At 44.4% G+C, this 26,883-nt stretch overlaps 2 protein-coding genes across 2 annotated transcripts in view; both read right to left on the bottom strand.

Annotated features, from left to right (window-relative positions):
• The window catches only part of c20h8orf34 (chromosome 20 C8orf34 homolog), a 54,687-nt gene extending 43,639 nt beyond the window's left edge, over positions 1–11,048 (bottom strand). Inside the window, exon 1 of the mRNA XM_041961038.1 lies at positions 10,800–11,048. Coding sequence (XP_041816972.1) covers positions 10,800–10,868 — 69 coding nt within the window. The 5' untranslated portion in view covers positions 10,869–11,048. The remainder of the gene's footprint in view (positions 1–10,799) is intronic.
• A 637-nt stretch (positions 11,049–11,685) lies between these two features.
• The window catches only part of prex2 (phosphatidylinositol-3,4,5-trisphosphate-dependent Rac exchange factor 2), an 84,370-nt gene continuing 69,172 nt past the window's right edge, over positions 11,686–26,883 (bottom strand). The window contains exons 37-41 of the mRNA XM_041961037.1: positions 21,459–21,525; positions 20,791–20,981; positions 17,588–17,690; positions 14,507–14,574; positions 11,686–12,604 (exon numbers count right to left, since the gene is read on the bottom strand). Coding sequence (XP_041816971.1) covers positions 12,559–12,604; positions 14,507–14,574; positions 17,588–17,690; positions 20,791–20,981; positions 21,459–21,525 — 475 coding nt within the window. The 3' untranslated portion in view covers positions 11,686–12,558. The remainder of the gene's footprint in view (positions 12,605–14,506; positions 14,575–17,587; positions 17,691–20,790; positions 20,982–21,458; positions 21,526–26,883) is intronic.

Below are 26,883 nucleotides of genomic sequence, written 5' to 3'. Positions count from 1 at the left end.
TGCCATTGTTGTCACGCTCATGTATCTGCATGTGTGAGTTTCAAGGGGCGGGGAGGGCTACAGGGAGACGGCCTATGTGTGTTTTAGTGCTGGCTAGCCTTGGCTGCGCTGCGTGTGCTCAGAAAGCTAATCAAGTAATTGGTCAGGGGGACTTTCCTGGCCAGCCCCAGTGTCTACAGCAGACTCTGAGTCTGTCAGAGTCAGACTCTGTGAATGGACAAGCAGGGAGCGTGCTGATACGTTTCTCCGCGGACTGCAGGTCTGAGGACGGGGGGGAAACCTTGCTTCTCTGCCTGCAAGAGATAAAGCCGAAGTGATCGACAAGCTCTTCGGAAAAGAGCCCTGATGTTGTACCTGAGAGAGGATCCTGGAAGAGAGTACACAGCGCTACTCACTAAGAGTTGAGCAAAGCATCACTCCTCACAAGTGCAATAGATTTAGCGGCTTGCGTCTAACAATTATAAACCACTAACGATGCTAAGATGTAAAAGTTGTAATTACTGCTTAGTAGCTCCTGTGGGTAATTTAACTAACCTACCAACAGGAGGTCTATAAATGAAGGTTGTAATTTGGTAGATTATACAGGAAGCCAAACTAGCAGAACTACTGCAGGGTTTCTTCTTAATAGTGTTTTGTGGGGAAGGGGGTAAAGGGAAGAGCATGCAGTTCTTTTTATGGATGACTGCCGAGCGGTGATTTTCATGCTTGTGTTTCCCAGTGGAAACCACACACACACAGATGCGTAGAGAGAGTAACACAGGCATGTGTTGGACAGACAGTGTAGAGACATGTTAGACACGTGGGTGCATCTACACTCTGCCTGCGTCTGTACAGTAAAGGCGTGCCAACATGTATTGATTGTTGAGTGTTTTGCATCCAATATGGCACAAGCTGCTGAATGAGCTAATGCACTCTTGTGTCCTTCACCATCTCCAATAACATCGTAAAAAGACAGAGACATACAGCAAGTCACAGATCCCACAGGATCTTCATGGCGCATACATTACATAAGTCACATATACAGCAGAGCAAGGTAACCGAATCAGACACTTTCACTTTCTATGGTAATGAGGCGCTTGAAATAACACGAGTCCTGTTTCAAAGCCAACGCTGTCTGACTCATAATCATATTTTCTTTGACAGGAACCATAGTAAGATGCAGGCTCAAATTTGGGTCAACATTTCTATATACAAGTAGACCTAAATGCTATTCGGTTAGGAGTGACTTGCATCAGCAAAAAACAGCATCCTTAGCACATGTTGGTACGAGTGTGTGAGAGAGATAAAGAGAGGCAGAGAGTTTCAGTCTGCGCCAGTGAACTATGAGCAGGCCAACAGGTGGCGTTAGCAACTGAGACATGCAGTCCGTATCTGTGCAGATCTGCTGTCTGGGCGAGATATCTCTGTGGCCTCAGGCAGTTTGGTTTGGTGGCTGAAATTGACAAGCTGTCAGCCAGCCAAGATACACCCGTGTCCTTGGAAGCTCTCAAGGATTCCCCCCGCGGGGACAATGACAATCATGACACTCACTGCATCCCTGCAACTTAAACAAACTCCCCAAATTGAAAGTGAAAAAAAAAGTGTTGAAAAAAGGAGAGGACACGGGTTGAAGCACTGAGGGAGGACAGAGACAGTTTCATGGTGGTATGACAGGGAGAAAGAACACCACCAGGGTGGTGGTCTGTGGTGGAGGACCCACCCTGCTCAAGAGTCCTTATGAGGAGGACAAAGGGCCCCAACCTCAAGGGGTGCTTCTGATTTCTGACCCTGGACACTCTGCTTTCTGTGAAGGCTGAAACAGACACATTTCTCTAAAGGGACACAAAGAGATATCAGGATGTGTGAGTGGCCTGAAAAATACTGATATTGACAGAGTTGATGCAGCCATATAAGTAATTTTAGCGACTCGGCAGAGTTCAGCTTTACTCTTCTCTCTCTTGTCAACCTGTGAGTGGATGAATGCCCACACTCCTGGTGGTGTTGGACTGTTTTAGCTATGGATGTCTGGATGTGAGGAGACACAGAGCCTGCACAAGCTGGCTTTCAATGATTTATGCATAGAGGCGAGACAACTGTGTCCATAAACTGTATGTGTAAGGGCTGACAGGAATACTACAGTAATATACTGTATGCAGTTATAATATATTCTCATGTTTTCAGTGTTAAAAATCTTTGTTACCTGCTGCATACTTTGAAATTAAAAAAGCAGCTATATAAGATGACATCTTTTCTTCAGACTTGTCCTTGTATAAAAAAAATTGAAATGCAGCAACAGCTCTTCCAGGACTCCCGAGAGGCCTCCCTGTCCCCTACTTGAGGCCACCTACTGCCACTGATTTACCTGCTGTTTGTCAATGAAATGTGGGAATACAAAGGGGTATTTAATGTGACGTCTGTGCGTCTGTCCAATGCGCTTCATGTACAGAAAGAGGTCATTATTGGAAAAAAAATAAAAATAAAAAGGAGAGTGATGTGATGAGAGAGCGAGAGATGCCACTGGAAGGCATCCAGACCTTGAATAGGCAGGCAGACAGGAGCAGGAGAGATCATGCGGAAGAGGAGACTGTGGGAGAGGCAATGTCACCTGACCAGGCTGGCACTAGCAGATAATACTCATCAGAAGAGATGCTATTTATCTGGCCCGCTGATACACACAAGGAATAGGTTGCCCTCACTCCTCACTCGGCATGCAGCATGGCCTCAAGGCCATTCTCAGCACTACGCCCAGTTTTCACAGCAGTACAAATACGGCCTGCTTTTAGAGCATATTCACAGCTATTACTCGATTAATGAGCAAATCAGTGTGATCATTTATAGACCGGAAATTATTTTCATTCTGAAATTATTCTTAAAGGGACCGTTACAACAACACAGCAACACAAGCTGATTTCTATCTAGTTCCATTATATTAGAAGGCAGACATGTTTACAGAAGAAATCTCCAGAACTCAGCAACTCACATCAAAACAGTCTAAATGGATGGGTGAGTATTTGAAGATGTTTTTCTTTTTGATACCTCTGAAAATTAAACATACTTGGAACATGGATTGTTGGTTGGTCTAAACATGTACATTTTTCATCGCATTTTTCAATGAAGCTTTGTTGAATGTTTGATAAGGAAGGTCGTTTCTATCACGACTGAATTTCTGCTACTTCTTCTGTCACTTCTTCTTCCCTACTTTCACATATTTGACGTCACAGTATCTGACCAAAGATCTTTCTGGCCAACCGGCACGATGCTGGTTTTTAAATATCATTGCAATTCTTCCCTATCACCACCATGACCTTCAGGATGTTCCAGGAGATTCAGCTGAGGTTCCACCGTTCGCCTGCAGGCTGAACTCACTCACTGACAGCACCTAGAGTGCAGGATTCGGCCCTATCTCCTGGCTCATATGCCCCTACGCTTGTGGAGGGTCTAATCGACCATCTTTCCTAACCTCAATAAATAAATACTATACACTCACTTGATGTCTTCTTATTCAGTTATTTTCACACACTGTACAACTACTCAGTTAACTAAAAGTAGTAATCCCAGCCTTATAAACTCTGCTGGCTTGGTCAGGATGGCAGTGAATTATGAAATGCTGCATATTTAGTAGAGTTTGTGAGGGCATGACAATGAAGAATAAAACTTCATGCAATAAAGCACACATGACACTTAAACAATTCAATAATTTAGGCACCACTGCAAAAGTTAAGCTATCAAATCTAAGCCTTTAAAGGATAGTTTCACATTTCAAGTTTATCTTAAAACAATATTCGCATATCCATATATACATGGAGAACATTACTGGACATTGTAATTGTCTCTGGCTGTGCGGAGATCTCTAGTTGGATCTAGAACTAGGATTTAAGTATATACTGTATATTTATATATATATATATACATAGCAGACGTGGGCACAGACACAGATCAGCCCCTCTTTGTTCAAACACATACAGTCATTAGTCACCAGCTGCACAAATAAAGGGGAACTGTCAAGGTTCTGTGGATCAGATGCAAACCACCAGCGTGACTATCAATTACACACAGCAGTCAGCCATCAGCATCCTCAGGCTGTAAGTGGACATGATAACTTTATTAGCATGCACCACAGCCCCTGTGCGCTCTCCCTTTCACTTTCTGTTTCCCGTACACACTCCCTGCCCCCTGCCTTACGCTGCGTGCGCTAAATCTTCCTCATATTGGACTGCACTCATCCTCTCACTGCCTGATCTCCCAGATATCCTTTGCCTTCCCTCCTCGCCTCTTTCCTGCACTCCCCCAGGGACCAACCTGGCCTTAGGCTGCCTGTTCGGCTGCCTGTCTTGTAGTAATTACTCTAACTGTGCCTGAAGGGGAGCTGTATTAACCTGTGCATGACCAAACGCGTACCATACCAAGTCATCTACCTTTGATAAGACCACCGGCGACCTCAGAGCAAAAAGCAGCGCGGAGCAAATGAAAACCAAAGCGTGCTGTAATTGATTTAATGAAGACGGTGTCTGTGTTTTCTCTGGCGCATTATGCGTTTAGTGTTTAACCAATCGTGGACTGTTTCTCTCCCCTGAATTTTGATGCTGTTGATTTCACAATATGAACGCTATCGTCTTCCCCCCGGGCCCGAGAGACAACAAAAGGGCTTGTTTCAATTTTCCCATGGTGTCGTAACAAATGGCTACGGGAAATTGCAAATCATTTTACTCTAATTGATTGCGCTGACTTTAAGCATGCTTTCACGTCTTTTTTCAAATAGGGAATTTAAAATCAGAGAGAGCATCTCCGTGTTCAGATGAAAATCTATGCGACAATAACGCACCAGCATGCAAATGGGTGATGCGAATAGAGTACACATCATATTTCTTACTTAATTGTGCTTTGTCATGATAAGAGGTGTAAGGTAATCAACCTGCTTTCATGCCTCTGAGCTCTCTAGCACAATAACTGGACTCTATATCACTATCAAATGGTCATATTTTTCTGTAATAACTGACCTCATTTTGCAGATTGTTTTGGATGGAATAGTAGAGTGAGGTGAAATAATAAACATGCGTGAAACAACCCACAACTGAGATGAAACTACTGGGTTATTATTACCAGATGTGTGGCAGGTTTGCCAATGACAAAGTAACCCTGTCAGACAGGAATGTTTCCAGGTGTGTTTGTAGATGTAATAAGACGTGAGATGGATTTTTCCTGACGTATAACTGAAGCTCTCTCGTTGAGCTAAATTGCCTGTGTGTGTTTCTGTTAATGCGTCTCAAAAGGTCAAGAATAACAAAGATTTCAAAGCCAGATGCCTACAGCGCTATTTGCGACACATTTGATAATGATTTGAAATGAATCATTTAGATAATGACGGACAGACTCATCATCATGTGGCTAATAAAATTATTCAAAAAGATGAAAAAACAAGGAACATGCATACACAAGTAACATGATTTCACTGGGGCAGAAAGACAAGAGCATACTGCTGCTACAGAAAGTGAAAAGCGCCCAAAACCCAATCACACCATGTGAAGAAATTACCTCTTAAGAGGTTCGATCAATAGGTCAAACAGCGTGTGCGTGTGTGTCCATGTCCTGCCTGAGTGACTGACCTCTTTACAGTACAGCAGATTAGAAACACTACTCAGCTGAGCAGGCTGGAGTGGACCTTTTCCACGGTTGGATCTACTTTATAGTCTCCTTAGAGAAATCTATAGATAGACGCAAAGTCATCTAACTTTGCTATAAGTAGCAACGCTAACAGCATGAACAGTGCGGCTTAAATGCCTACACCTAAACGAAAGACAATGGCTGAAACTCGGTGCAGATTCATTACCAGGGCTCCTTTTTTTTCCATTATCGATTTAAAAATCTGTAATTCTCACTAAGCAGAACTAATTGGGATCATTCGTCTGTGTGGAGGAAATGTGAGGCTGTAACTACACATCACTTCTTAACTATAAAAGAGGGAGAAAAATATATGAGCAGGAAATAAGAAAATCATGGAGGCATGAATGGATTATTGACGTATTAATGTTTTATGAGCGTTCATGTATTTTGTATTATATTCCCATCTTTGTATATGTGCACCAAGAAAACCACTAAATATAAGAAAAAAGTGTGTAATCAGATCTGATGCCAACCCCATTCATCACTCATCAGCACTTCATTAATATCAGCAAGTAATCATAACAACCCCTGAGCTGAGACTCAGTTAACAATAGACTTTATCAACCTACGTTCAAGCTATTAAAGTCCCGAAAGGAAAAAGTCAGACTTTACCACGAACAATGACATTGATTCCTCCACAGAGCCGTGTTAATTCAACATTTGTGTTGTTATACCAATTCCAGTTCAACCCGCTGACGTTTTTTGGGTCTAGGCTGCACTTACATGATCCATCAGTTCACTGTTCCAAGAGAACAATTACATCGCCTGTGATATGATTGACTGATCACAGCAGGGAGGAACATGAGAGTGGGTTTTACACTGTCTGCTGAAGCCAAAGGCTGCTCCTTTTTCTCCCTACTCGTCCTGTTACACAAGTTTAAATGTCAGCAGCCTGCAGACAGATCCCACAGATTCGGCAAAAGCCAGGTACCGGAGGACTTTAATCCTTTGCATGTTGCGATAAGTAACACACACGCTGCTGTATCTGCTGTGTGTATCGCACAGAGCACAACAAAGCATCCGACTAGAATTCTTCATGCAACACAAAAATGTGACCGGTCACGCTGCACTGAAACTGTTAAATGATTAGAAAAGAGTAGGTGTTTGGAAAGAATATCAATTTACCAAAATGGGAAAGTGGCTGACAACAATCTGGAGTGCAATTACTTCAATTATTATGAAAGGCTGCTTCACTTTTTGGAGAACATTCCGTCGGTGTTGACTCAGCTCGCTATCTCTGCAAAGCAACCATTTCATTAGCGAGGGGGGGAGAAAAATCAATTCTATGGCAAATCATAAGCTGTGTCTCATCAGAGTGAGTAAATGAACCCCCGCTTGCTGTTACACAGGCTGTTTAATGCTGCAGCTGTGTGCTGGGGGTGTGAGGAGGAAGTGATGGAGGATGCAGGGGGAAAAACAGAATGAGGAGTTTGTAAAGAAATTGATTATGTCTCTGTGGTGTTTACAAAGGTTGAAGTAACGCATTCATTTGGCTCTTTAACATACATGTCCACTCAGATCTTTGATACTACATACACACTTGTACACTGGCATACTAGTGCTTGTAAAAGCTCCTTCACAAACATAAAACAGCCTTTTAAACTACTAATACTGCGAACGATCACCATTTTTCTTCCCATATAGAAACCAACCAGATCAGTCAGGAATGATCCATTTATTACCCTCCACCAAGGAGGTCATGTTTTTGGTTTGGTTTGTTTGACTGTCAGCAGGATTATGGAAAAAAAATTCTGGGCCGATTTTCATGAAACTTGGCAAAGAGGTGGAGCAGGGGCCGTGGAAGAAGCCATTAAATTTTGGAGCGGGTCTGAGTCACCGGGCGGATCACATAAACTATTTTACACTTTTTTCAACACTGTGAGATTTGGCCATGATGGAATAAATGACATACATCTTAAAATCCAGCAGTATATGACTCCACTTCCTCTGGGGCAGCCCACAGGCGTAGCTTCATGGTCGCTACGGAGCGCTCGGGGACAGTGGTTTCATTGGAGAATCGATACAACTGTAAAATCATGCTTTTTTCTCAAACTACAGTGCAGCTATGGAAACAAAAACACACACATATCATGCAACCAATTATATTCTTACTCACAGATGAATTAGGTATGAAACTCAAGAACCGGTCCATTGAGAACCGGTTCCATTTTGTCCGATCCATCAGAATCATGAGCCTCCGAGCTTATCGAATCCTTTTATTGATGAACGTTTTTCTGTTAGTTGCACAAGAAGGAGCCATAGCGGAGAGGAAGAAACGGTGCAAACTGGTCATTTCAACTACAACACCATCAACATGCTGAAACATGTCTGTGAAGATTCTCATTCATCCAGGCCTGGGTACTTCTAGGTGCGTTCCTCTCATCCAAGAGTTTTCAGAACTGAAGAAGCCTCTTGGATGAGAGGTGAAATGGCTTCTTGAACCACAGGCACATCCAGCTGCCTTTGGATGCCATTAGAAACATGCTGAAACATCTTTCTAAGCAACACTGGCTTAAATTTTGCAAATGTCATGTATTTGATACTCTACACAAGAGTTCCACTGCTTCTCAACTGAGCAGATCGTGCACAAATGTCCTATGTTACGACAACATTAGCAGCAGTTTTTTTTCTGTGGCTAAGAAAACCTTAATGAAATCAAGCAAATATTCTCTATTTCATCCATTTAGATAATGACGGACAGACTGTTGCTACAGCCTTGTTAAAATCAACCAGTGAGAATCGATAACGAAGACAACCGATAAGCAGAATCGGCAATGGCACTGGTGTCCATAAAATCTTTTCAATTCCCATTCCTGATCAAAAAGATGACCCGTCTGCAAAAAAGTCCAGAGAAAGAAAAATCTTTGAAATTGAAGCTTCAAGCAAACAAGCAATAACTTAGAAGTGCACAGTAAATGCACAGCTGAGTCGCTGATGCACCAACATATTCTGACATAATTCAAACAGTTTTGGAAAGACAGGTAGACATACTGTAGATAGTGGTGCACTTGCATTGGCCTTGGCCAATCTGACTCTCTGGGTGCCTTTCAAGTTCTTTCTGTGGAAACTGTCATTTCCTGTCAAAACTCTCAGTGTGGTGTTACTGTAACACAGGCAGGATGATTACTATTATTCCTTAATATGTGTATTAGTTTTGGTTCAGTTTCAGCTCAAAATCCTGAATATGCCACAAAAGGGCTTCAAAATATGTATAAAATGCAACACCTTAGACCATCACATTGCCACGCTGCTGCTGCTGCTGCGTTGTTATGCACTTTGTGACGACAGGTAACAGAAAGCTACTCACATGTCTACATCGTGCTTTTGTATTTGGAAGTCATCTTGTGTCTTTTAAACAGGCACGTTTTGCCGCGGAGGATTGCGCTCGTGTTTGAATGGCAATCAAACTTCCAGCGGGCTCCTTTTTGGTTTAAGCAGCGTAGCATGACAGCTGTATTATTACTTCTGCTGCACCAATTCTCTACATCTGATCAAAAAGAAAATTACAAGGCGGATTCCGGCCTCTCTCCTAGATTCTTCCTTCACAACTGAATGCACATGGGTGGGTTTTCTTTGGGACAACGGGGATTTTTCAAGTGCAACACCGAGGTAGCAGCTACATCATTTTCTCATGAGGAGAGTGGCAGACCCAGGAGAGCTTTCATATTCTGCTCTTACTACACCTCTTTCTCACTCTCTAAAACCTGGCAGTTTCCCCTGAAAATCTACACCTCCCAATGCAGCCTCACATAACACCGCCACAGTCTAAATAACTCGGCGATGATCCCTGCCCTTACTGGTCAGAATAGATACTCTGTGCTCTTGAGGACACACTTCAGGATGCAGTACACAGCTTGTTAAGTCTTAACTATAAAAACTGACTGATCTTGAAAACAGAGGGGTTTTTTGATCAGCACCACCTCTGAGTCACACAAAGCACTTTGCTTTAATCATCTCCAATTGTCATATAAAGGAGGCAATTTAAATGTGCACAGAGGCAAAAATAAATAAATAAATGAATAATAAATCCAGAGAAAACACAGACAGGAGAGGCAGAGAACAGAGGGGGAGACAGGCGGAGGAGGGAGATGGAGGGAGGAAAAACAAACAGAGAGAGCACACAGAGGACTATCATTGTGCAGTTGAGCCTCGCTCACTGCCGTGGCCTCACAATAAGATTTCCTGTCTTCCTCGCCGGGTTGATGCGAGTCTCTGTCCACGGTGCTGAAGCGAGCCTCGCTGCCGCTCTCACATCTGCTCAACATGCAGCCCGTGTTTGTGCGTGAGGGGCACAGAACTGAAAGCTCAGCACTTTTGCAGAACACAGCATGTGCATGTGAATACCGCGTTGCCACGAACACAGTGCACATCCCACTGCATCCCCAGCCTGCGCCCCAGGAGCCCTCTCCCCTGATGTCAGTCTTGTTTGACTGACAGACTCAAAGGATGTGCTGCAGCTCAGGCAAAAGCCAGTTCAGCTGGACAGTCTTTCTCTCTCTGCTCCGATGACGCCTCACACCTGTGCAACCCAACAGCAAACACAGGGATGAAGTCATGCTCTCCCCTGGGTTGCTTAGGTATCACACTGGGAATACAACACACAGATCCCCCTGACTGATACACACACAAAGAGAGAGAGAGAGAGGGAGAGAGAGAGAGAGAGAGGCTGGTAGTCTGCAAAGCCGAACCCTCTGTGCGCTATGAATCACAACTGAGTGGCCCTAACTTCAACAAACTGTGACAATGTCGAGTCAGGCGGTGGCAGCGGGTGCAGCATCATCCTCTGAAGTGCAACCCTCTGATGGAGAGGCTAAGCATGGAGCCGCGAGGGCAAACCCAGCAGCCAGCACTACTCTATGCGTCTCTGCGCTACAGTTTCTCAGCGGGACGATTCAGGAAGGTGACCACACACCAAAGTGCCTGAAAAAAAGGGGTTTTAATGTCACCAGCCGACTGCTCTGAAGCCAGCGCATGTGCGCGAGGTCTGAGGGATAATAATCCAGTTCCTCAGTTACTCCAGTGTGACAGCTCATATTGCAGATCGCGCGCTCATCGTTTGGCGCAACTACACGTCAAAGCGGATCAACGCAGCCTGGCGCAAAGCGACGCTCCTTTAAATTGGCAGCCGAGAACTTCAGAGTTGCGTTCGGCGCACTCACCTCGAACAGGGGTCCGATTTTATTCTTCTCCAGGTACGACTGAATTCTCGACTGTTGTGGAGACGCCATGAAGGAAACTGTTGTGCCTCGCAGCTTCTCAGCGGGATGAAATCATGAGGTGAGCCGGTGTCATTCGTCCTTCCAGAGGCGTCTCGGCGACTCAAATGTGCAAAACAAACAAACAAACAAACAAAAAAAGTCACCACGGCGGGTTTGGAGCCACGTTAAGTTCAGCAGCGTCAAGCGCGGAGCAGGCGGTTCTGAGCCCGGCTCATAGTGGAGGACTCAGCCCGGGACCATCCCCAGTTTGTCGCCTCACCGACTCTGTGGCGGCAGCTTCCCCCGTCGAAACCAATGGCGCGGCAGCTCTGTGACACGGGCTACAAATCTTCCGCTCACTGGCTAGGAGCTGTGCTCACGGTGCCGCCGCCACTCCCATTTAACCGGCGGGCCGCGTTCAGCGCGTAATGCGTCCACCTGCACGTGGAGCGAAACGTCCACGCGAGCAAACTGCGCCACAGCACGTGCGCCGACGGCGATTAGCGCAGGTGCAGAGTCCTCCTAATTACAGGACTTTTTCTATTAAGTCCAAGAAGTCTTCTAAAAAATTTTACAGAATATGAAGCAGTAAAAACGTTGCACAATTACAATTCACTTGATAAGTAAGACACCAAATTGATCTTGGTGAAAGTGGGGTAAATCATTTTAACATCGAATTATGAGGGTGAATTGGTGTAAAAACATTTTCAAACATCTATCAATTGCTATCAGTCTGAATATATTTAAACATACAGTAGACATGACAGCAAGTCAAAGAAAGTGCAGCAAAAATCAACCACTTTTCACATGGATGAACCAGACTTACACAGTACATTGGAAACATTGCTGGAGCTTATTGATGCAGTTTATTACCACATGTTTGTTTGCATAGTAGTGAGCTAGACATCCATCTACAATGATACATCCAATAAACATGGAGAGACACTTTAATCCTGAGTACTGTCAATATAAAATAACAGAATACATCTCATAGCTCTACTTCCAAAAACCTATTGGGTGTTAATACTGACAAACCACTGAAAATCTTCATATGCATGCATGTATGTAACAGGCAACAGGGAACAAGGGGTGTCTTTTAGCACATTCGCACGGTATATATGTACATTTACAATGGATTACACACCATGAGGAAAGTTACAAAAACACACATTCATGTGGTTATCCAATACTGAGAGGGTCCGATGAAGCACGGAGGTCAGAGCCAAAGACGAGCAGGCAAATTACAGGCTAATTGGAACACGATAAAAAGCCAAATTTCATCCAGTATCCTTTGAATCAATATCATCTTGCTTATTTCATATGCAAATTAAACTAATAACATGAAAACAAACACGATTTACAGCCTGTGATTTGCAGACGGTGAACTGATGGGATTCATTCCTTCTCATTGGGCTAATTACACTGCATTCTCAGGGTATAAATCTTTTCTCACTCTTAGTCATTGTCTTGTCAGATGCATTATATGAAAAAAAACTCAAAATATGTATAAAGTACAACAATGAAAAATATAAAGTATTAAAAATACTATTTACGTTTTTTAAATTCTATTTACACTTAAGGCAGCTACTCTGGACATATAAAAATGGACGCAATAACCGTCTTTAATTAGGTTGATCCTTCATGGGCGGAGGGAGGGATTATAGGGAGAAAAAGGAAGCTCCACAAGCTTCTTCTTCAGCATCTTGCAGGATGCAATGCATTATGGGTCACCATCCGGGGGTGGAGGCTGGCACAGCTTGTACAACCTGTTCAGAGAAACACACAAAATGGCATTTAATTACATTCTTATATACTGCGCAGTGAACACAGAGCAACGATCTGCACGTGATCTGTCGAGGAATGTCACCTCCCTGTTCGGTGCAAAGGAAATATAAGCAGAGATTTAGCTGCGGTCTTGGGAAGACACTGTCAGCGCTGGAAAAATAATTATCCCGAGCCGCAGACATCCAGTCAAACAACATTAACTATGTTCAAGCAGCAGAAAAATGACTTCAGAGTTTAGCCTTTACCTTCACCAGTGTTGTTGTTACAAAAAAAGACAGTATATGCTACAGCTTGGTAACATCTTTAAAATATGGCTATGAATAATGCAATCGTTACAGCTGTTTGCATTTGCCAGAGAATGAGAAACACTGTGTACTGGTTTGGTTTTTTTTTTTACTATAACCATCAAGAAGTCCATAATACTCTATTCCCACCAATGCAATTCTCATAGTCAAACTACTTTAACAGCACATTTATTTTGTATTATTCATGATTGATCTGTGTTTTTCTAATCTCAGCATATTTTCACATCAGCTCTTGCATCCCAACAGAGCACTGCTGTCGTCTGCAGTTTTAAATAGTCCATCGCACATCACACATCATCTTTTGGTCTCCACGTTGCACGGCTGCAGGGTGAACGCACGCTAAAATGTTAGCGTACCTTTCGTCCACAGATCAGCGAACAGCCGGCACGTCTCGCCGTCCACAAAGCACAGTCACATACTCTGCGACAGTCACTCACACGGCTACAATTATGACATAAACCCACAGAGAGTGCAGCAATTTTGCTCTCTGACCACAATGTCTCAACACTAATCATCCCGCTACTTAATTGTATTTGTCAATTTCACTAAAAGGTTCAAAAGGGCTGCCTGTAACACAAAGGCCTATATGTCACAGCCAAATGGCTGAGGCAGTCCTTGTCCTCATCTCAGGGCGGCTCAGTTCAGGGAGCTCCCCTCTAATGGAACCATTTGGCCCCAGTCCTGCACAAAAAGCACATACACAGACCTACAGCACAGTACAAAAACATGCACTTTGGAAAAAGATGGATTAGACTTAACTGCACACTTAACTGCACAGAGATGGACATTATACTGTGAAAGCATGGATTCATACAGCGGATCATTTGCAAAAGCTTTTAAACTTCAGACTTTCAGGGAACACTCAGGCCACTTTATTTATCTATTAGTTTCTTATTTTTGGTCAAATTTATGCATGGTAGAGTAACTGAGAGCAGAGGCCGTGTTTGAAAGTGCTTTATGGTGCATTCAAGCAAGCTCCGACATCCAGGATTCAGGAGTCAAAACAAGCAACTGTACATAGTGAGATTTCAGAAATAAATAGTTGAATTCTTCTTATGTTTCTTACTACTTCTTTTCTGTCCTTTCTAACCTCAGTCCCTTGACCTTTTTAGCCATGTCCATTACAGAACCAGCCCGATCACAGATTATCCACACAATCTCTGTCCATCTATGGCCATTAAGACCTATTAGCTTTGTGCTTTGACTGCAGATTCTTACATTTTCAAATCAGAGAGTCCTTGAAGGCACCGACAGAGAAGAAAATTCAAAACAGTCCCTGCTTCCTACCACGATATGAAAAAAGAGCTTTCAACAAACATAAAGGTGAGTTAATGCTAACTGAGGTGTTGCATATCTTTCTCTCTCCAAGTTGATTTTAATGCCCCAGTGAAATTCATGGAAACAAATGGCTACCTGGAGGGACATAATCATTCAAAAAATATCCTAAAAAAACGGCAGGCAGTAATGGAATGTATGTGTCCTGTAGTTAATGAGCTATAACATGCAAAGCTCGCTGAGATCCTCTAATTTACGATGCTGATTTTGCCGCACATGAAGGGGACGTGACTGCAGTCTTACCTTGGGACTGATGACGGTGTGCGATCCCTCACTCCCAGATTCTTGGCCGAGTTCTGAACTCTCGCCCCCTACAAGACAAACACACATCAACAATTCATGACATCACGGATCAGGTTGAAATGCAGCTTTAAATAGAAGCTGAGAATAACACCACGGAGGGAAGAGCTTCAACGCAACTTCAGAAACACAAGCAGAGCATGTTTTAAAGGTCCGCTGGGCCCACAGATGAGACAGGACTGGACGCCATCTTGGCCTGAATACATCTCTTGTGAAGGTTTTTGTTTAATGACATGAGCTCCCCCCAAGTGAGATCGCTTTCTGTCATGAATGAGTGACGGTCACCTGTGAGAGAAAAGGAATCAATTCTAGTCTAACCAGCCTCTATGAATAATGTGGGTTGCGTGGTAGAGTTTATATGATGCATGTTAAGAGCCTAAAACTTAAACAGCTGCTGTGTGTTGTCTATCTTTAGTATCTGTCTTCTTTCAACTATGTTTGCAAAAGAGCGCATGCAGAACAGTCACTGTAAGGAAATAAAAGTAAGCAGTAAGGCATTTGGATCCTGTATGCGTGTGCTGCAGTTTGATTACACCCAGTCAGGAGCATGTCTGCTCTTTGCTAATGTGGCTGTAGTTTGCTGGCTGTGCACAGAGTCGGCAGATACACGACTGGGGGGGGGGGGGGCAGGAGGCGACTCAGCCTCTCAATTTAGAGGCAAGAACACCTGCACTCACAAATACACCCTCTGTGTCGCACACGCCCAAGCAAAAACACACAATCGAATCATTACTCAAAGAGCAGACGCTGATGACCTCTTCGGATAGAGAGGGAGCGACTGAGCCAAAAGTGCATTAGCTGACCTCTCGGTTGCAAGTCTGCCGTTTGCCATCTGACTGTCTGCCCCGAGATAGCGGGATAGCATCAGCAATTATTCGCTGCCTATCACAGCCATCCGTTCTGACGCCTCCAGACAGAGATGCCCCCTAATGTCCCTAAAGGACACGGCACCCAGAGTGGATCTGAAGAGTCAGAGATGACAGTTACTGATCTCTGAAACACAACATATCCGATGATGTCTGAAGTATTACAAGAGGAAATAAAGGAGAACTTGTATGAGCTAAATGCTAACATCGGCATGGCAAAATTCTTATATTGACAATGCTAACAAAATAAAAGTTTGACATAGATATGGTGCCAACAGAAAAGTTCTTACAGTTTATGCTGTGGGGGACATGCATGCTGCAGCAAATTTTATGACAACCCACTGAATAATTGTCAAGATATTCAACAAAACAAACCCCAACAAACCACCGCTTGTTTCTAATGAACATCGATTCACTCATACATTCAAGATGCTGCACATATTTCGTATAATTGTTTTCATTTTTCACACATTTTCACATTTCTGCATTACTTAATAACTAAAACCTGCAGGCTGATTCTTTCATAAATGATGCATCTGCAGCTAAAACCCAACTGTAATATTCTGCTGAGGCCTTAATGATTGAAACAAGAGCATCAAATAAATATCAGGGAGGATTTTTTTTATTCGCCACGTTACTCTTGTTCATTCCAGTTGATCTGTCCTGTTGAGTCGTGCCAGGTTGAAATACGCATTATGGAAACAGGTAGAACTTGTTCCTTCCACGTGGTGAAACTGGAAAAGTCCAAAAGGTTGACTTAGAGGCTTAGATAGTTTTCCTATACAGTCAGTCTATTGGCAATTGCTATGCAGACGTTTACAAATCAAGCTGTGATTGGACCCGTTTTGCCCAAATCCCTCATGGATTCTCATTCTGAATGATGCTGTCTGGGCTTGATGGATGGGTCCTGCTGGGGTTGGATGCGGCGCAGATAACCTTTTTGTGTGCAAGTATGACTATTCAGCGAGGAAGAAGAGGAAGTCCTCCAAACCCTGTGTGATATTCATATTCATCAGATTCATCAGCTGATGTCTGAGAGCAAGGACACAAACACATACACACACACACACACACACAGACACAAAGAGTCAGACACTGGAGTGCAGACTCCGCTCTCTATCTGGACTGAGCCGTCTCTTCTCGGTGAAGTCTAGGTCAATGATGACGCAAGAAAACAGAAAACGTCGAATGGCAGATGTAAAAAATGAAACAATAAAAAAATATATAACATAATGAACAGGTTCTGCTCCAGCAAGCAAACAAGATAAATGATCTGAAGCGGCAGATTTCCATACCCACACCTCTTCGCATTCCATTACAAATATCTCAAACCCCACCCTGCACAAGATGGATTTTTTCCCCCAGCCACATGAAGTTGTACTCAAGGTCACACAATGTACAGAGTTGCATCCTCCTGGCTGGCAGCCCAGCTCTCTGAGCATAGAAATTAAATGACTTTCCTCCCGCAGGATCTCAGCCTCTCGGCTAACCTCTCCTCTCACTGCAAACAGCAATATAACCACCACTCACAGAACTTCTAATGAGAGTCTCCGATATGGGCCAAACTCTGGTCATGGCTGCAGCCTTTTGTAGGGTGAAAACGTGTACGCACTGAGGAAAGTAATGGCAATTCCTTCCCTTGACCCCAAATAGACGACAAGCATGCAAACTCCAGACTCTCAGCCTGTTCAGATTCTCATTACTCTTTTTTCTTTTTTTTTTCCTCCCTCATTTGGTGAGATTCACACTCTGGGCGCATTGAATGCTTTTCTGATAGAATCAGATGGGGTGAAACAGGGGAAGAAAGAAATTATAATATAGACAGGAGCAGAGCTAATGATTTTTTGCTTGTGGACGGCAGCAGACCAAAAAATACACTTACTCTTGGCTGCCTTTAAAAATTGCAATGTTGTCTGAGAGAAATCAACATTGACCACGCTAAAGGGACACAACTCCTCTATTGGCACTGTTAAACCCATTGCTAATACTGCTTTGGCAGCCCAGTATGACTCGACAAAGCATTCAGTTTATCTAATGATTTTGGATGCAGAAGTTCAAGCGTGAATACACTCAGAGTGAGAAAGTGCCACTGCGTGTGGGGACGGCAACAACAGGAAGCTGAGAGAGTGGAAATGAAGAGGGGGATTTAAATACATACCTGTTTCCTCATGACGTCAGTAGCCTGCATGATGCAGCGAGGGGGCAGGCCGTGGTTTCGGGCCAACAGGATGGCCTGTTCCAGTGTCACACTCAGGGTGCAGCTGTTGGTCAGAGAGGAAACACATAAGGTCAAGCTTGAACGTGCGCTCGCCGCCTGCATATTCATCAAATTCTCACTAATGCAGAATATTGCTCCCGCTGATGCAGTTCTGGTTATGCCAAACACATCTCGGTGCGTGTTTGATACAATGGAACCATCAACAGTGATGAGAAACACCTTCTCTCATTCTCAGCGTGCTTCCTTGGCAATAAAAGGATTCTTTGCAACAGATGGAGATTGAAAGCGAGATCTGAGACTGAAGCAAACATCAACAGAAAACAGAAGCATGCCAGACTCAGAACTCTGGGCTTCATCCAGACACGATGAATCTCTGGCAGAGCTCAGCCCGAAGGCCATCGACTCGCGCGTTTCGCTCCTCTTGACACCTTGTCGCTGCCGTCACATTCCTCCGCCTTCACCTCCGTACCAATGAATCATTTCACTCGCCGCTGTAGGCAACATTTTAGCGGGCATCGGGAGGATAACAAACCCTCCTGATCCTCACTTTTGGGCCGAGCAGGGAGGGAAAAAGAGAGGGTTGCGGCACTTGTGGAGACTTCCGCGGCTGATACTTAGAGAGAATGGTGCAAGGACAAGTCAGCGCATCTCCTGTGGCAGAGGCGCTGTGCTCTGACTGCCGCGAGGGTGTGATGCGTGTAAAATGAGTGTTGACGTGAGTCTGTGATTCATTAGTTACTGTGCTCCCAGGCACACACGTAGACACACACACAGGCAGACGGCAGCATGTGGAGGATTCCTTAGAGAGCCAGTGACAGCTATCAAGGCTGCTGGTGACCTTTCTATGATAACAAGCTGTACTAGTATATCGATCCAGGGCCTTTTCACAGCAAATTGAACTGTCCAGAGTTCCAACGCTGCCAGGCTCGGTTTCATTGAGTAACACTGCCGAGGGGCGGCTAAGATCGGAGCTGTTTGTTTCTCTCATGGTGACTGAGAACAAAACTTTTTTTAAAAAAGGTGTGCGTTGTGGGATTTGTTGCTGCCAGAAGCCATTACTTTGAGTCAATCAGATCAAGATTTAACAGTCCCCTCGAGTTCCAGTTGCATAACTTTATGACATGGCGAAACATGATGCGATAAAAGTAATGAACTCAACAATCATCTCCAGTGTGTGCCAGAAGATATCCCAGCAGAGAACTGCAAAAGCGGCCACCCCGGAATATTTTAAGCACCCATTTTGAGCTTCCCACACCGATAAAGGAGGAGGGGGGAAAAAAAAGTCACCCACAGAGGATCTTTAAATATCTCTTCAGCTGGAGCAGGATGAAGGAACTGCAGAAAATCTGTGTGTGTGTGTGTGTGAGGCTGCATGGTCTCCCTTTTCATTAGGGCTGGTGAGATAGTATGAGGTGATTTATACCCATCTGTTTCATGTTGTTCCAGCCCATATCCCATTTACACTCCTCCAGAGCCAAGTCCATACTGATAGATGAGAAGCAGCAAGAGAGCGACAAACAAAAAGAAGAAAGGGAGAGAAGATGCAGGATGCAGAAAGAGTGTATACAGGCCAAACGTTTATAGCTGAGAAATGACTGCTGTGACTATAATATTTTTTTTCATAGTTTTTTTTTTTTTTTTTTTTAAAGGGAAAAAGCCTCATGGATTGTGGAATGCAGATCAGGCTTTGAGCTTGCAATGCTCCCTGCTATCGTTCTTGCTCTGCTGTCAAAGAGCGAACTCTCCTTTTGCCTCTCTAATGGTTTTTGTGGGGGTGATGGACAAGAAAAAAAAATCTGGAGAGGAGAGGATCTTATTGCAAACTGCTGATGCCCCCAAAATATCACGCTTTCACTGTTATTAAAACTCATCCATCAAGTCAACTAATCCAATCAATAGTGCCTGAGAAGGCTGCCACACTGATAATGCAATTTCCACGTTACTAATCTACTGGCTTGGTTTCATAGGTTTTTCAATTATGCCAGATTTAGTTTGTGTGCTCACCATTTACATGAGCGATACAGCTTTTTTAAAATACTGGAATGTTTTGAAATTACACAGAGGAATCAGTGAAATTGGTTTATTCACATATAATCTGTTTTCTTTCAATAGTAATGTGGTTATGCATAAAAACCTTGACTGTCAAAATTAATAACTTGCATCAGGTGAGAGTAACTCGCTCCCTGTGAATCCAACACACCCATCAGTCTGCAGCTTTGGAGGGCAAAACAGTGTTTAAAGAGAAAGCCGGTTCACAAATATTCCTAAATATGGCAGGCCTTGTCACCTGCTGTGTCACGGTACACTTAGCCTGCCTGTCTGGGTGAGTTGTGGCTCGTGTGTATAATTGCAGAGACGCGCACACACACACGCGCGCACACACAGCCTGCGGGTTAATAAAGTAGCAGCAGTCATTGCACAGACAGGAACTTTCTATTAGAGCTCAGGCAACCAGGCGGCTCCATCCACGCCACTTTATCAAGCCATCAGTCACATCCGGCGAGAGCACGAACACGGGCACGCGTGTGACTGAGGCGAAAAGATATGGAAACTGTCATGGGGTAAAGAAAGAGGGTATCAGAGAAGAGATGGGTGGGCGGGTGGAGGGAAAGAGCAGAGTAAGAGATGAGAGATGGAAGACGGAACTGGGGATCAGTGGTGACAAACGATCAGGATATTTCTGTCCTCATGTGCTGATGAATGGTGCCCTCAGCAGCAGGTGAATTAGGCAGCCGTATATAGAATTCTATGAGAATGGAAGTAATTGACCTGTCTCCTTCCTGTGTAAAGGGCTATGCCTGCTTTAAAGTCCCTAATCTGGTCTGAGAAACAATGGGCCCTATTAACTAGAATATCCTGCTGGTAATTAATGCAGAGAAATGCATATTAATAGAAAATCCCTGCAGTGAGGAGTGCAGGGCTCTCGTGAAATTGAGAGGTAGGCAGAGGATAAAAGAAGAGTGCACGGCACCAGTGTGGTAGAAATGGTAAAGGTGAGAGGAGTGTTAATGCAGGAGGGATGAAGGAGAGAGGAAAACTGCAAGAGAGCTGTCGAAAGAACTAAACGGTAAGCAGGAACGTATAATTGAACCGGAGGCGGATCATTCGGTGCTGGAAGACGTGCAAAGTGCCCACACACTCACCGATGAACACCGCTGTTGCACATGACAATGTGTGTGGCTCCCAGTCGAGAGCAGAGCTCAGAGGCCACAGTGAGCAGCCCCACTCCAGAAGCCCCGCAGGCGGTGTACTGACAGGCAGCAGTGCGGCGACAGCTGATAAAACTCTCCATCAGACGGTACAGCTCCTCGAGAGCGTTCAGGGGACGCATCAGCTGGGCAAAACAAAAGGAGAGGGGTTAGGGCAGGATCTGGTGCGGGGGGGAAAAGGAAATAACTCTGTTTATCAGCAAAGTAGTACATAAAAAGAGCAGACTGTGAGGTGCTCATGGTCTTCTGTCAGGTTGATTAACATTGTGCTAGCAGTGCAGCAGCCACAGATTTATGACAAAAAAGGGGCTGCTCACTGAGAGAACATCTTCACGTCAGCTTCCTCGTGGTCACTGCAGGTGATATCAGTTAATTCCAGGTATGATTCGGGGAGTATTTTCTGGGGTTTACAACATATTCGCACTGATGCAGTCAATGCCATGTGCTAAACAGGTATGTGCTGCGGCGGTGTTTGTTTGATTTTCCCCATCATACACGTGCAAACACTCCCACGGCGCAGCGTTAACATCTAATCCTGCCCATCGGTTTTTCCATGATGTCATGAATGCAGGTTGAGCGAGGCTGCGCGGGGTTGCTCTTACCTTATCTATGAGGGCAGCTTTGGGTGCAGAGCTGGGAGGCATGTTGGACCGATCCAGGCAGAAAGCCCTAAAGGAGAAACAACAGTTCACATGTGGAGTGAATCGAACTGGGTGTTTGCACTGCAGCGGGAGAAAGACCGGCAAAGCTGTAACACACCGCAGGAGACTTTATTTAACAATCATACATGAGTTGCTTTCTATTTAGAAGCTCCAATGTTCGAAAAACATTATTTTCCCTGCAATGCTAGGTCATCAGGAGCGCTGGCTGCCTTTCTGGGAAAAGTAGGCCACCTGCTCATTATGGAGCGCCACCATCTGACTATCAATCATGAAAGTAACTTGGGCACAGCTCAGCAGAAACACAGACTAAGCATCTCTTGTCCTGGGCATCACTCCAAATGCCATTGCCTGATTCATTCATGGAGTACAGCGGAGTTGGTGTTATTTCCCTTTTCTGCACACTGGAGGCAGCACTGGACTGGTGTCCTCACGCAGACACAGAGGATGTATGCCGCAACGAGTCCATCTGAGGTGGAGTGCCACTGGTGCAAACTCAGCAGTCTGCGACTCCATCAAATCTCAGTAATCCAGCAGTGTGCTAAAAATAGCCACACTACATCACATTAAACCCCTTGTAATAAAATCACATGCTCCATTACTTCTGGCCAGAAGCAATAATGATGTACAACACCCAGTCATCTGTACAGTACACATCCCTGCAACTAGTCTGTTTTAAGAGATGCAGGAACGCCAGACTTTCAGGGAGGGAGATTGTTTACAAGAATCAGTGAAGCAGCGCTCATTCATCTGCATTCACTCCGCTATTAAGTGATTAAAATCAGGCCAAGGAGGCATTCATTATGACTGTGGTATTTCTGCCTGACATAATATTAATGAAATTAATTCATCAGAGCCGCGTTACCACATCCCTGATTCAAGATTTTATAGTGATTATAAAGCAGCCAGAGTTTAAATGAAAAGTCGTAGAGAACACACACACACACACACACACACACACACACACAAACACACACACACACACATACACACACACACACATTAACTATATGCTTCAACAAAGTCAAACTGTAGGAAACAGCTGCACCAACTGAGGCAACCAATGCATCCACTATAAGGATCCACATGACAAGGCCTTTAAGCCTCCGTAGTACACTTCCTCCAGCCATTTAGGCTAATGAGGCTACATTTTATTCCCCCAAATACTTGCTTCCTATTCACTTTAGCTCGTTCCCATATAAATATATGATGCAACACACATTTATTCTATATGGATGAGTAACCTGTCCGTTTGATATTCTCACTCGCAGGAAGGTTTCCAAGTATTTAATCCCTATCCGGCAAATTATCCTTTAACCTTGTGGCGTGCTCGACTAAATGACCGCGAGCAGAGTTTGCTAAGGGTTCAGATGGAGCTAACAGCCCATGTAATTGGTTCAAGATGGCCTTATCATTCAAAAGATGCTCACGAGCAACACCGCACCCCAGCCCCGAATACACACCTTTTCGATTCCTCTCGTAAAGAGCGCGCAATGGCGAATTTCTATGAGGGGTAACGGGTCACTGTTAAGTTGGGTTGATCGTTTGAAGCTCTAAATATCAGATTTACCTGCAATCCACATTGCATCCGTGTGCGTGCACATACTCGTCTGTGTTTGTGTTGCCGTGGAAAAACAAGCAGCTTCAGCAAACGGAGGATGGAGCTTTCCAAACAAAACCCTCATTCTCTGAGCAGGTCAAACAAAGTAAGAGCTGAGGCTCAGTGAAGCGATAAAATGCTACAGAACACAAAGGAAGTTCGATGGAAATCAAAACCTCCTGCTTCTGGCTCTTACTGCAGGTAGGGCCAGTTATCTCTGCCCCTCAGCTGAGTCCACTCACCTTTGTCCCTCTTCCCATCGGTCAGCCGCTCACACTTTTATCTCAAGGGTCCGTAATAGAATCTGTCTGAGACGACCCAACTTCTGTCCAACTGCCCAACGCTGCTTTACCCGCACACATTTGTTTATCTGCCACAGACTAAATCGACCTCGCCTTGCCCTTGCACACCTCTTCTGCAGAAGCAAGGTCACAACACCCGCTGATTATCTCATCCTTTGGCTGTAAGAGTTGTTCTAAAAATACCGCCAGCCACAGCTTGAGAAGCAGGGCCGATTCTCCTGGAGGTCTCTAACGACGAAATAATAGGAGTCAGACTACAAGTGATGTGCGGTTTAAAGAGGGCCTGCATTACATATGACCTGACGGTGTTTTGTCAGAGGTTTGGAAACCGAGCACCTTAGAAACATTTATTATGGATGAAAAATGAAATTTCAAGCCCACACACAGAGTGCAAACACAACACTGGCTGAGTACATGTTACATACACCTTATGTATGAGGTCTAAACCCGCCGGGTGTCCATTGATTCTCAGGTTTAAGCCCCTGGACTCTAGCCGCTCCAATTTAATGGCAAGACATGGACCCAAAGGCTTTTGCACAAATTTGTTGTCAGTTTTTCTTCTTCTCCAACATCATAACAGGGTCTAAGGTTAATTCTCAAGTTTTATAGGGAATTTTACACCAATCAAAGCTCCAGCCCACCATCTGTCACCCAGTGTGTATTAAAAACAAAGGTTACAGAAACTGTGCGTTATTCTGTTTCTACTGTTATGAGCATTTCCCTCAAGAAAACCATCGGTGCTGCCTGCTTGTGGCTCTTTTCGCAATAACTACACCCCGACAGACCACACACACACTCACACACTCTGCCAATAGGTTTTTACATGAGACTCTAATGGAGGATTTGGCTGCAGGCCAGAGATGACCTGCTCTGCCTGTAGCTGGTTTTATTTTATTTCATTGTGCCACTGAGAATACTTAATTCTCTTTGTTTCTGCTTCCTTCATGACAATAGGACACTGGAGGCCCTTTACAGCATGGGGGCATTGGTAGTCAGCTGCAGCGTCGTAGGAGGAGGGTCTGAGGCACAGATGTTTTCACAGGAGCGGCGTGGGAATGGGCACATTAGCGTGACATCCTCCGTTTAAAAAGTACAAAAGAAACAAAAATTATCCCTGAAATTCCGTGAGAGACGGGAGAAAAGAACATCTCAAATGAGCGTCTTCCGCGGGTTCGGTTTCACAGCCGTTCACTCTTGAGGACACAAGTGTCCAGGATTTATGGCTTTATACTGTGCGTATGTGACCCTGCATAGGTGCATGCTGGTCCATGTAAATCACTCACACCGCCATGATGAATGACACTCACTGTTATTAAATCCCCCACAAACCCCTGCAGCGTGCGGCAGAGCTGCCTCGCGGCTAATGAGGGCTTCCAGGAGCCCCTCACATGCCACATGGTGATGCTTCTGCACTGACACCGGCGACACAGTGTGTGTGAAGTGTGTTGGAGGTCAAATCCTTTCCCCACGCCTCCTTCCTCTTTACACTTAGAGCCAAATATTTATGAGCAGCTATATGTCAACCACAGTTTAATATGGAAGCAAATGCCAGCAGGAAAAATACATATGTAGAAAACAATGGCATGCTTATTTTTATGGAGACACGATAAAAACTACATGTGAAAAAATACATTATTTCACATGTATGTTGAGTAGATTTAAACCAAAGTTATTAGTGTCAGTCAAGACCAGGAAACAAATGTCTGACCCTTGACACCAAAAAGCAGATTACTGTTAATGGAGTCTTAGTGTCAGAGCCTGCTGAAGACATTACATCATTACATCATTGCCATTGAAGACACTTGTGCAGTTACTGCATGCATTACAACGCAAAAATAGCAACTGGCTTAAAAGAGTGAAAGATTTTACGGCTCTGTGCTGCGAATAATTACGCTAGATGCAAAGTATTACTGTGAAAGTGAACCAAGGTTGTTTTTTACAATATCAAGCATCACCAAGTGCAGAACTGTCATCCTAACAGCTGCTCAATGACTGAATGATAAACAGAACCAGGTTTTTGATGCTCAGCCTCGCCAGACCTTCAGCAACATGGGTTCAGTGCAAACCAGCTGGAGCAGAATGAATCCCCACCACCTTCCTCAGCGCTCTGGTGAACTGGGACTCTCAGCGCCGGCGCAAAGACTGTAGCATTTCCATCACTCCCTCAACCGGAGGGACGCAGAGAGAGGGAAAGCTCTGTTTCCGTTTAGAACAAATAAATGACCAAATTGCCATTGTCCCCCAGCTGAAGCACGGATCATATCCATAATCAGTTATGATTGCTCAAATAAGAAGTATTTTTCTTCCTGTGAGAAAAGCTGAAATGACTTCTCAGGTTACAGGTGCAGCCATCCGAGAAATCCCACATTCAGCAAACTAGCCGCGCCGCTGCGTGACAATACTAATGCATGTCAGATGGAAGATGTGGGAACTTGCTGCAGTAGCTTTTACCATAATAATTAATCATTACCGCGTAGCCTTGCCCCACAAAGGGAGAGAAATATCATCAATCACGCGAAGCATCTATGCTGTTTGAGCCACAGATTTGTGGCACTGTTTTGATGTTGGGGACAGCGGTGGGATTCATGTTTGTGTGCCGAGCAACTAAGTCATGTCACACCATCTACCGTCTCTTCTTGAGCATATATTGTGTCGACGTCCTTGGAGAACAAACAACATGATTTACTCAGAGCTAGCCGTCAGGGAGGCTTTTATTTAAGGTTGTAGCTGCACGTTTGCGAGGACGCTAACATAAGATCAGGGTGTGTGTCCAAGTATGGACGACTAACAAAGCCTTAACCCGAGTTAGCGGTCGTTACCTGATCAGCCAGCAGCATTAATCACGTTGTTCTGCATGCAGCACTTTATCGTGCATATTCACCCTCTGAACACTGAGGATCGATCTCAGCTCCAGCTGCAGGGCAACAGAGATAAGAGGGAGCGAGGCAGCTCGCTACTGTGTAAAAGCTGACACTCTGACCTGCACTAAGCATCGAGCATTTCTGCCTAATCAAGACAAACTGCACTGCAGTGGCGTGATTACCAATCCCCTATAGCTGATGGGAGAGCAATCACTGCAAGCAGAAACGACCTAGAAGCTGTGCTGCGTGGTGGTGACTGATGACTGTTTAACTAACAATGCATGAAATACAAGAGTGTGTAGTAATAATAATACATACCATTTGCTGGACAGTGCCATACATCCAGGTTTATTGCTTATCTTTCAGCCACCATGCCATCATTATACACCATTTGTCAGACTGTGTAGAATTTTAATATCCACATATATCAAGCAGCTTTATCAAAGGGACCATGAGATGTGGAAATTTCACAACTGCCTTGTGAGACAGTGCCAAACATTTCTTCGCTCTTGCCAAACGCATTTCGATTAGGGAGAAAAGCCTAACGCAAGCAGTGCAAGCTTCCTGTCTGCGCCAGAAGATATTGATTTTAACATGCCTTCTCA

Source organism: Chelmon rostratus, chromosome 20 (assembly GCF_017976325.1).
Source record: "Chelmon rostratus isolate fCheRos1 chromosome 20, fCheRos1.pri, whole genome shotgun sequence".
Taxonomy (NCBI): Eukaryota; Metazoa; Chordata; class Actinopteri; order Chaetodontiformes; family Chaetodontidae; genus Chelmon; species Chelmon rostratus.
This window is presented reverse-complemented; position numbering and strand designations above follow the sequence as displayed.